Here is a 12656-nt window from a genome sequence, read left to right on the forward strand (position 1 = left end):
TGGTAAAATGATGAATTGAAAAAAATGAATTTATGTAATATGTAATACTGTATTTTATACATGTAATGTCATTTTGATATATTCATGTACATCAATTTATTAGTATGCATTTTCATATCATGCTATGTATAAATTGTGCGAATGAAAAAAATTGTGATATCCTGCAATATAGCTTGTCATTGTGATTATGATACATTTCTACCAATGTATATCCTTGGGTTATCGTGACTCAAGGACGATCACAAATTGGAAAAAATATTTTTATAATGATATACCCTTAAAGGTGCCTCCATTCATATTGATCCATAAATAAGGATTTAATTGATAATATGACTTTTTGTTAATCATATCCAGTTTTTCAATTTTTTGTGGCTTTTACCAGTTTTCTTTCATATGACCCTGAAAATGATTTAATAATTCAACTGCATTGTGGTTTGAAGTAACAATGAAATTTAATTAATTAGGGATTGTAGATATTGGAAGACAAAAGAAGGGGAAAGGAAATTGGGAAGATTTGGAGAGGAAAGAGAGGCTTCAGAATCTGAGGTTAATGTGTGAGGAAATCATTGCAGGAACAGTAAAAAAATACAGTGGATATGGACAAGGAAGTACAGAAATATTTTTACCCCAAACCAACAACAATTGACTCCCAATGTCAAAAGGCCCATTAAATACGTTGTGCAATAGAATATAATAACAAAGAATTCTCTTATTCATCAAGGAGCTAATAGTGCGTCAACATTTGCAAGGTGTTGACGCCCTCTACGTTCGTTGTGATGTGCACGGAAACAGGATATTCAAATTTTGTTTGCTCAGTCTTTGGCAAGTATCTTATTCCCTTTCACAATTTACTTTAAAAAGACCTAAGAATATATTCCTGGTTTTATTGTTTCTTACAGTGATGACAATCGGCTGCAAACCTGTGTCACCTTTTTAAAATTAAGATAACAGTCATTTATATATTTATATGTATGTATTTTCTGAAAATAAAACAAATGTATATCTATTTTTGAAAATTTAAACATTTGAAAATGATAATGTATTGGTGCACATTTGTTATCTCGTGCTTAACAATGATAAACATGTACCATTATGTATGCTTTATAATACTTTATCATTCATAATAAACAAATGTTGTATTTGTGCACATTTGTTATATCATACTGAAATATGAAAAAACACATTGCAAATTTGAAATTCGTTATTAAATCTTCGTTTACACATGTATCTATAGGTTTTTCCCTGTGCCTTGCATTGATATTTTTGCATTTTTTATTCAAAGATTAAATTTTGAAATTCATATTAAATCTTTGTTTATATGTTTGGTTTTCCTGTGACTCCTACTAGTATTCAGTGGTATAACTACAGGGGGGGGGGGGGGGGAGAAAAAGTGGTAGAAGGAAAGAAACGTAGTGGGGGGAGAAGAAATTATTGTATATTATATCATATTTTGTATATATTATGTTATGTAATTTTTTTCATAACTTTATAAAACATAATTTGCTTTGGGCCTATGTATTCATCACTCTCTTTTAGAACAAAATAATAGTCAAGTTGTTTGCTCTCTGGCTGATAAATGCAGATATACTCTTTTTTTTCTGTACTTACCCCCCCCCCCTCTCTCACACACACACACACACCCACCCACATGCAAGCCCTCCCCACACACTCTCGATCTCTTCCAGATTTAATTTGAAATTCATTATTAAATCTTTGTTTATATGTATGATTTCTTCCCCTATGATTCCTATTTGAAGTTCATTATCAATTTTTTTTTAAACAAATAGAAAATTTCATAAATCAAGTTGTTTACTCTCAGGCAAATAAATACAGACATATTCTTATTTAATTCTTATGCTCTCTATCTATCTCTTACACACACACACACAAACCCACCCTCACACACTCTATCTATTTATCTCTCTCTCCCACCATCCATCCACCCCTACAGATCACACATACAGCCACCCAATGAACATCAAATTTACTCGATCAAGCATTTTAATCAAATAGTGTTTGGAAGAATAAAGAAACACACCAAGAAATTGCTATCCTTATAAATCTACTAACTTTTATTGTATTACAACTGCAGCTGGTAGATATACCACAAAATATGGAAAATAGATACATGTATTAAGAGCTTCCAAAGCGACATGGTGTGGTATTTTTTCTACACTTAATCTATTATTCATGTGCAAAACGTAATCACCATATTCTTGTTTTACATCTAAAAAAATATATATATATATAAACGCAGAAGAAACTAATCAAAATCAAATGACCTCGACATGCATGCAGTGTATCTGGAATATTGGAGGGAAATGTGAAAAACAGACAGTGCAAATAGATTTGTACTACTATTATGCATAAACCTCCTTTTTAAAGAATAATCCAGTCATCTGATTGGTCAAAGGTGCGGTCGTATTTTTCGCTTTGCCTGCAAAACAATAAACTAAGGCGGTCACCGAGGGAAACGGGCATAGTTTTAAAGATTTATGCGCGTTGCTACTTAGTAACGGGCATAGCTAAAATAAATTTGGTCGAGATCAATATATGATTACGCCTAAACAAGATTGCTTATTGCGATGATTTCGAATACCATAGCACAATAGATGAGCAATAAATAGAAATACATCTCTGTTCATTCGAAGACAAACTTGCGCACTTACGCATGTTAGGCGCGTGTGTGCGTACCGGAAATGCGGCCGTATCGATATATTCGAAATGGATCGATAGCATTCTTGACTTCTAATTGTATATGATCCCCAATGCAATTTATTGAATGTTATTTAAAAATGTCTAGGAAAGAGTATTGAAGCATGTTAATCGTTGATCAATCATCAAGGCTCGCAAAAGCCAGGTAAGACCTAACGTTAAGTTAGAACGTTAAAGTTAGATCTATCGTTAACTCGGCCTTAATTGTTAGAAATAAGTTAGTCTAGATCTAGACCAATTCCATGTAGATATACCCATTAGCGGTTGTTCGGCTGCAGTACGTTGACTCCACTTAGCCTTAGGCCTAAGTTGAATTTAAGAAAATATATATAAAAATACCAGTAAGACCATTATTCCTAATAACATGAGTAGATCTAAAACAGATCTAACGTCATCCCTTCAGATCTATTAATAGGCCCAACCAAGATTAGGCCTAGTTGTTTTTACTGTTAACCCCTACTGAGGTATAAACTACCTAGATTAAAATAATTAAAATCAGGCCTATAATCATACAAAAATTGGACTGCTTTAAATATTGAGGCTTAGGCCTAACTTGTAAGGCCTATGTAACGTTAAAGTTTGTTTCTTTCGGCTCCTGTGTTCCCATACCGGCCTGACCATAATTCCTTCGGGCATATATAGGCTCGGGCATCTTCCAACATATATAGGTCAGGAACGTGATATGAAGAGAATTCTGAATATTCAACACTTATGGAATAGGAACACTTTCCAATTCTAGCTATGTTGTTGGCTCAGTCGGAGGAGTTGTCGGTGTAGTTGGTGTGGTAGGAGTTGTAGGTGTAGTGGGTGTGGTAGGAGTGGTTGGCGTAGTCGGTGTGGTAGGAGTCGTCGGTGTGGTAGGGGTTGTTGGTGTGGTAGGTGTAGTTGGTGTTGTCGGAGTGGTAGGTGTCGTTGGAGTTGTCGGAGTGGTAGGTGTCGTTGGAGTTGTTGGAGTGGTAGGTGTCGTTGGTGTGGTAGGAGTAGTTGGTGTAGTGGGTGTGGTCGGAGTTGTCGGTGTTGTTGGTGTTGTAGTGGCAGCTGTGGTGGTTGCATCTTCATCAGATGTGTCGCAATCAGTCTCTGTTGTTGCCTTCTCTGTTACCTCAGGCTTGGCTGTTGGTGGTTTGGTTGCAGGTTGTTTATATATTACATGTACAAGACCTGAGTGTGAGCCAGAATGACTACCAGAAAAGGAGCCGCTGCGACGAAATCGTTGATTTGTTTCTGATTAAAAAAAATCAAAATAAAAATTAAGTAATTGTGGTGCAAACAAAACTTGCATTTTACTCTAACAATAAGAAAGAAAGAAAAATCTAAACTGCAGTTAATCCTTAAATCTAAGTCTAAATGTTCCTCCGCAATAAATGGACTAAAAAGTAGTAGGCCTAAAGAATGTAGGGGGGGGTACAAAATATCATACTAATAAAATAGAATAATCATCATTATAAAGTGATGACGATTTTAGACTCATTTGTCTACAGAGTCCGGGACCGTTTCGTCTCCATTTGTCATCTGACAAAAGATCTGACAGCTTTAATTTTTTTGATTGGCTGGGAAGTGCAGTTTTTGTGAAAACTGTCACATAAAACATTCTGACAAGTCCTTTCATGAAACGTTCCCCGGTATATATTAGACCAGGGGAAAGCACAAATCAGGAAAGAATATCTTCTGAAACAGGACGACCATATCAAGCAAAACCCGCCCTTTTAAACGTTCTTTAAAGAAGATTTTCGCAGAATGTCTACGACCAATTTGAATGATAAACACAATTATATACCTAAAACCAATATAAATCATTGTTTATTTTCTTATTTGCTTTTGGAGAAGAAGAATTTTTGTTTTACATAAAGCCTGCATGTTGGAGCGCAATAAATTCTACGGAAAATGGCAATCTTGAAAATCAATCAATCAATAATCAACCAACCAACCATCAGTCAGTCAAAAATTCATTCCATTAATCATTCCATCGATCCATTTGCAATCACTTCATTAGTGTCTCACCTCCGCAATAATCGATGTCAAATGTATCCCTCCCTAAGCATACGTGATCGAGCACGGCGCAGGCTGATCCGAACCGCTGACCGTCACCGTCACAGAATTTATCTTTGTGCGCTTCCCTAAGATAATGGGATACCATGTAGTCGTTGACCACCGGCATCGTGCTCGTCATCAGCTCCTTGTCGCAGTCGAGGACGTCCTCAGGCTTGAAGTGAGGGCAGAGCTGTGAGAGATAGCACTCGACGACGTTCCTCGCGATACTGCATCCCAAATCAATGGGGTTGGCTGGAAGGTATAAATCACAAGATGGTGATAAACTTACGTCAAAGATCGCACTGAAACATTTAAATCATTTTTTAAATTTCATTTCGTTGACACAATCAATATTTGCTTCTTGTCTGCGTAGAGGAAATAAATTGCACTTTGTCGTTTCCAAAAAGGGACACTATAAGGGGGGGGGGGGGGGGGTGTACTGCATACCATTTTTATACATGAACCTGTACTACTTTATGCCAATGGGGAGGGGGAGTTGGGAGGGTAGTCCAGTTTGGTCCGTGTTAGATGAATGGAACTACTCAAAGCAAACATCGAAGGATACACAAAAAAATTCTAGCGCCAGTCCACCCCAATCTAATTGAGGCTAAAATTGACGAGAATGAAGGCGGAAGGGGGGGGGGGGGTAGGGCCCAAGCAGTGTGTCCCTCTTCCCGAAAACTACGAAGTGCCTATGCCCTCAAAATCAAATCAAAACTATAAGTATTCCCCCCTATATCCTGTACTGTAGTCGTTGACCTATACGTCGAAATCACAGTCTTTGCAAAAAGTGGAGCCTTTCAGGAAGCACTTCGTCAGGGATAATAATTATATACTAACAAATCATAATTAGCCCATCAGATCGTATGGTTTCAGTAGCTGATAACGGCAGTGAAAAATGCTTCTTGAAACGACCCCTAATGTAGTAGTTGGGGCGACTTTAAAAAAATGAGATCTCACCTGATGAATAAAGTGCAGTGGAGATGCTGATAAGGATAGTGGCAACGATAGCGACCTTCATCTGGAAAAAAAAATCGGTTGAAAAAAATATGATAAACTCTTATTTAAGCATTGTAAGTGCAGAAATACACATTAAAATGGGGTAGAAGAAAACTAGTCAAACCTAATACCATGGGACTTTGGCGTCAAATTGCTGAAAGATATGGCCTTTAGCTAAAGAATCATGATGGTAATCCCTGACATACAGAAGGGAGAGGGGGCGGGTGCTTTGGTGCACTGCCCCCTCCAAAAGTTCCGGATCCAAGGACAAAAGAAAACGAAGGGGTAGTAGAGGAAAGAGTGAGATATGATATCATTTTTGATATCATGTCGAAATCTATCACTAATAAAAAGTTTCTTTTTAAAAAGACCGTTTGAAGTATTCGTTCGCTCGGTCGCAACCTTTTTTCTCGAAATTTTGTCCACACGCGCCCTGTTTGGCGCCTTAATCGTTTGGCCCATGAAGCTTCTGATGATAATTTGAAACTAAAGTTCTTGCATTGGTGCGTTTACATAAACTTATCCGATCATATTTTTGAATAAAAGTAGACAAATGTAAAAACAGATTTTTAAACCAGAGGGAAATTTGCACATATTACAAAACATAAGAATAGGAAACGTAAAAGCCGATAGCATTTTTTTTAAGGAAGGGGGGGGGGGGGGGTGAGAAAGGGTCCATTCATAATACTTACCTTGTTGGATGTACTTCCCACATGCAGAGCTGAAAATTCACAAATTTGAACGGCTGTAATGAACAAAGACCAGGACCACTAATATCTTGTCAAATGAATTCAGCTCCTCTAAAACTCATATTTATATCACACATGAGAATGCAAAATGAAGCGGTGTATTTATTAGTTTTATTTGTATTGGACCAAACACATTAATTTGATTACTTTTTATGATATGTCAAGATTCTGAATCTACCTGTCTAAATCATAAGTTATGAAAATAATTCAATTCAATGTTATTTTATATTTCACTTGTTTATGATTAAATTTTGGTCATTAATCTATTAAGTTGCTTATATACACGGTTATACGTTCTTCGAATTTAACATATAATAAGGCACCATAAAGTCCAAATTCTACCTGTCTGCGCTTTAATTTAGAAAACTTTTTCAATCCAATATAATTTTATAATGAACTTTGCAAATTGATAGTTAATTACCAGAAATTCAGAATAATGTATCAACTGATCAAATAAATCAAAGCTTAGGCATTAAAAACAATGTAACCTGTTACCAAAACACCTGATAACGTTGCTACTTCAATAATCGTAGGATTTACATTGAAGAAGCAAATTCAATTTCGTTCGTAACGATATAATAGCAATATTTAATCATAGTACTAAATAAAGTATTCCGGTAAATGTAATGTACCTGCAGAGTGAATTGTATGACAATTATTACATTAACCGGTGAAAAGAAGTATTGAACTTTTGCCAAAAGAATCAAGTCCCTTTAACAAGGAGACATACAGGTGAGAACAGTAGCGAAATGAGCCAAAAAAAAATTGAGGGGGCTCGATACGGCGTATGGCATTTTTATTAAATGTGATAAATTTTGACATACAGTGATATTCAGAAAATTATATCACAATCCCATTCTTTTTCTTCCCTTTTATTCTTTCTCTTTTATTTTCTTGGTCATGATTTTTTTTTTTTTATTCATTTATTTATTTATTATTATTATTATTTTTTTTTTGGGGGGGAGGGGCAAGAGCCCAACCCCCTCTGTACGCCAGTGGGTAAGAATATGAAGAGATTAATTCAAAACGGCCGAAGCTATTTTTACCAAATTTGCATTTTCTCCAAATATTGCCTTGATATATACCTTGAAACGAGACAGAATTGCTCCTTTAGGATTGTCGCTGAAGTTTGATTTTTTTCGAGGATTACCCCTTTTCTTTGTTCATCTTTATTTGAAAGTGTATAATACACACTGATATTATCAAATATTTTTTTAAAATAATGAATGAAATTGAGGTTTCATCCAAAAAGGAGCTTAATCTGCTCTGAAAGATTTCTTTTAGCAATCATGACCCACTGATTAAAACATTGAAAGTATACATTTTGTGCATAAAATACGGGGCAGCTGCTCGTATATGACGTCACAGATAAAAAACTAATATTTTTAATAACTTTTTTAATCTTTGATGGGTTTTCCTCAAACCTTCACCAATATATTTTCTGCTATTTTTACAGTAAACCATTTGTCAGGGTGAACTTCTCCAAAACAGGTCGATAGAATGATACCTAAGAAACACCTATATTTTTATTTTTACCTCTGCCATTATTACCTCTGCCATCATAACCTCTGCCATTTTTACCTCTGCCATTTTGACCTCTGGCATAATTACCTCAGCCATTTTTACCACTGCCATTATCAGTGGCGTAGCTACGAAGGGCCGGGGGGGGGGGCACGTGCCCCCCCTGAGACTTGGTGTGCCCCCCAAGGTGCCCCCCGAAAAAAATGGCAAAGAAAAAAAGGAGAAAGAAGAAAAGAAAAAGGAAAAAGAAGAAGAAAGACAGAAGACAAAGAAGAGGAAAATAAGAGGAGGAAGACGAGTGAATGAAATAAAAAACAACTTTCATGTTACTATATAAATTTTTTACTTGCGCTTCGCGCCAAACATTGTTTGATTTGCCAAGTTCATATTGTCTACGTATATTCCATAATGTTCCATCAAACAAATGTATTCAGAATGCCCAGATTCTAGGTCCAAATCTAAAACATGCGCGATAGCCTGCATGTTCTTTATTTAAAATGTACTTAAATTAATCCAGTTTCACATCAGAATATTAATAATTGATAATTGATAATGATACCCAATTAACTATATCCAGTTTATGATTTACAAAATGTGAATAGAGTGTCCTGCTTTTAATTCTAAAATCTCAATTTTCTTCCTCTCGCGCTTCGCGCTCGCATCAATCGTTTAGTTACATACTTATCCCATTTATTAATACAAAAAGTGCTTAGAATGACAATTTTTTTAGGTCGGAATGTCAAAATAATTTGCTCGCGCTTCGCGCTCGCATTATTGAAATATATACCGTCTTCGTGGGTAACAGTAACCCACCTTAACAGGTCCCTTTTCGATAATGCTAGAACAGTTAATTTCTGCTCGTGCTTGGCGTTCGCAGTAACCATCTAGTTACATACGAATCTTGTTCAGGATCACACATAACATTGCCCAGAATATTAAATTTTCAGGACAAAATACATGAAAGTAAAAAGAAAAAAAATCGCTCGCTCTTCGCGCTCGCACTTTTTATGAGGGTTATGAGATTATTTCATGTTTATGTTGTTTTATAAGAATAAAGCTAAGAAGTGACTGATCAGGTAAAATATAATTTCGGGCCCCGTCTCCTATTGGCGAAAGTCGGATCCGCCCTTGTGACTCATGCACACACATCGGAAAAATGGCCGGTGCCCCCCCCCCTGAAAAAGCAACAAGGACCCCCCAGTGCCCCCCCCCCAGGAAAAATATCCTAGCTACGCCACTGGCCATTATTACCTCTGCCATTTTTACCTTTGCAATTTTTACCTAGCACCCAGAACGCTATCGGTTGCAGCTGTCTCCAAGTACACCGTCACGGCAATTTTTTTTTATATATTAATAGAGTTTTCTATTTGCATGATTTGTATGAGTATGTTTGGAATTGGTTCATTTTTCAATGAAAGATCGAAATGTCATTTTTTAAAGAAAAGTTAAGAAATAGTTTTCAATTCTCGACAAATAAATCTCAGAAAATAAGTCAATTGGATGCTTTCTAGTGATTCCACCATTTATATATTCAAAGTGTGGATAGATATACATGTAATAAGTAGACTGACTGACAGACAGATAAGATAGACAAACAGACAGACAGACAGACAGACAGGTAGATAGATAGATAGATGGATAAACAGATCGGCAACTAGATAGATAAATCATCACTATCGTCGTCGTCATCATCATCAGCATCATAATCATCATCATCATCATCATTACCACCATCATCGTCATCATCATCATCACCATCATCATCAGCAGCAGCAGCAGCATCATCATCATCACCACCACCACCACCACCACCACCACAACTACCAATTTAAAATTGAAAACTAAGACACGATTAATAGCTTCAATGTTTTCAAATAAAAATGAATCTATTATTGAAAATGGAATATTCATAAGTTAGACACAAGATCTACAGATTATACCGAATAATAAGATTTCTCATATACCTCGTACAACTCCCATACTATAATGCTCAGTATGGCATTTTTGTACTTGCTTTCTAAACATCGTGGAGCGTTGTGGCCCAGTGGATTAGTCTTCGGATTTTGAAACAGAGGGTCGTGGGTTCGAATCCCAGCCATGGCATAATTTTCTTCAGCAAGAAACTGATCCACAATGTGCAGCACTCAACCCAGGTGAGGTAAATGGGTACCGGTAGGAAGTAATTCCTTAAAAAGCTGTGTGCGCTATGAACGCCTAGCTTAGCCGGGTAATATAGGAGCGCCTTGAGCACCTAACAAGAGGTGGATATGTGTGCAATATAAATACCCTATAAAATTATTATTATCTTCCTTTTCCGATCCTTCGAATGGCAATTCAATATGTATGTGCTCATGTAGCAGAAATGCTACATAATGATAAAAAATGAGGACAAGTAATGCATCTGAAATTGGCAGTTCGGGTAAGGTGGATAGGTGATTATAATCGTGATTATGTTCATGTTTTGAGGCAATTAGACATACACACATCGCATACCGTGAAAAGCCATGCAGAGACAAATCTATTTTAACCCGTTGTCTCCTGCAAAAGGGTTGTTTGGTTCCAGTAGTGCAAAGAATATAGGAACCACAAAACTCGGAAGTCAATCGATTAACATGATTAATAACATTTCATTTTGTAATTGTTGAAACGCATCAGTATTCATTTCCAGTATATTTAAAGTTAGATGTAAAATTATATGGGATATGGATTTACTGTATAGCTCATAATCATGTTTCAAATAATTTGTACAACTTGTTTATGGAATGTGAATGTGTATTTTGATTTGAGAGAATACATTAAAAACATCCTCAAAAAATAATGTAGTTCGGAGTAACTCGCTAACGTAACCATGGTAACAACTAACCCCCCTTACGGTGTAAACAGAGGAAATCCCTTTTCCTTGCTCTTTCATATTTCAAAAGGTGGTTTGCTCATCATATGGGTGTGGTGCGTGCATGTGCACGGCGACCTTGACCTTAGTACACTTTTGTTTGTAAACAAGATATATCCTCCCGTGTCACTCTTGGCAGAAGATACTCGTGTGCACACCTAATACCTTAAAACTTGACAAAGGGGAATTAAAAATCATTCGTTGAATCTCATTTGGCTCTTTTGCACACCATGATCAATATCAAGCCCCGGTGTTTGTCAAGGTCGAATCCCGACATCCAGGAAACAGACAAAAGGTTTGTCCAATTTAAAGGTCACCCCCACTTTTATATTTGGAATTCGATGCTCAACGTTAAAAAGTTTTACCAAATGGCAGAACGTATCAAGAAAGTTTTGGCTGAATTGATCGCCGGGCAAAATCTTGATTTATAAAAAAGCAAACAGTGTTACATCGAAACTCAGGCTTGTTCATGACCGTACACATATATTTATGTCATTCCGGGACGGGAAAAGAATGCGTTAATTGGCATTTTCAGGGCTTGCTTAATAATCAATATATTTATGGCTTTCGCCAAGTAAATTAGATCGCATAATCGAACTGTAGATTGTAATTCAAAGAAAAGTAGTTAGTAATTCAAAGAACTCTACTGGCAAGCGAATCGACCCCCGGGTCGTCACTAGTCCGTGCATTTCGTAAAATGTTATAAGGCCCCATGTCACAGTGGAAATTGACAAAAGTTGCCAAAAATTGACAAAATTGACCAAAGTTGCACAAAATTGTACAAAATTGCATAAACTTTTCACAAAGTTGCACAAAATTGCGCAAAATTGTACAAAGTTGCACAAACTTTTCTCAAAGTTGCACTAAATTGCGCAAAATTGTACTAAGTTGCACAAACTTTTCTCAAAGTTGCACTAAATTGCGCAAAATTGTACAAAGTTGCACAAACTTTTCTCAAAGTTGCACTAAATTGCGCAAAATTGTACAAAGTTGCACAAACTTTTCTCAAAGTTGCACTAAATTGCGCAAAATTATACAAATTTTTCACAAAGTTGCAAAAAATTGCGTAAAGTTGTACAAAGTTGCATAAACTTCTCACGAAGTTGCACAAAAATGTGCAAAGTTGTACAAAGTTGCATGACCTTCTCACAAAGTTGCAAAAAATTGCGCAAAGTTGTACAAAGTTACATTAACTTTTCACAAAGTTATGCAAAATTGCGCAAAGGTTCACAAAGTCACATAAAATTGTACTAAGTTCCATTAACTTCTCACAAAATTCCACCTTCTGCTCCCTTCCCCAAAATGAATTAAACAGTAGTTGGGCACTAAGGAAACTCCGTCTTCCCTGAAATATATATATATATATATATATATATATATATATATATATATATATATATATATATATATATATATATTATGAAGGGGTAGTAGAGAGAGAGAGAAAGTGTGTGTGTGTGTGTGTGTGTGTGTGTGATATCGATAAATTATAGACCCTACCGGGTACAGAGAGAGAGAGAGAGATGACTGTATAATGCAGATAGATCCTATGTTCATAATCGGTGAATTATTGATACTGTGAAAGATGCAATATGCCTGCTACCACACCCTCTAAGTTTATGTTCTATGGCATTGGCATATGTAAGCTAATCAAAATATCCGATCTCGGGACGTATTCATGTCTAAAAAAAGCATATTTTTTTATTATCTCTCACATTTATTTAATATGTCCATGGGGGGGGGAGGGATTG

The 12656-nt window shown here is 36.1% G+C and overlaps 1 protein-coding gene across 1 annotated transcript; it reads right to left on the minus strand.

The window, feature by feature from the left end:
- Positions 1 to 3420: 3420 nt before the first annotated feature.
- On the minus strand, positions 3421 to 5769 carry LOC121412265 (integumentary mucin A.1-like). The gene is made up of 3 exons (XM_041605164.1): positions 5707 to 5769; positions 4717 to 4998; positions 3421 to 3939 (listed from the first exon to the last, which is right to left on the minus strand). The coding sequence occupies exons 1-3, from the start codon at positions 5765 to 5767 to the stop codon at positions 3455 to 3457; spliced, it is 828 nt and encodes a 275-aa protein (XP_041461098.1). The 5' UTR covers positions 5768 to 5769; the 3' UTR covers positions 3421 to 3454.
- Between the last annotated feature and the right edge of the window lie 6887 nt (positions 5770 to 12656).

Source organism: Lytechinus variegatus, chromosome 3 (assembly GCF_018143015.1).
Source record: "Lytechinus variegatus isolate NC3 chromosome 3, Lvar_3.0, whole genome shotgun sequence".
In the NCBI taxonomy this organism is placed as follows: Eukaryota; Metazoa; Echinodermata; class Echinoidea; order Temnopleuroida; family Toxopneustidae; genus Lytechinus; species Lytechinus variegatus.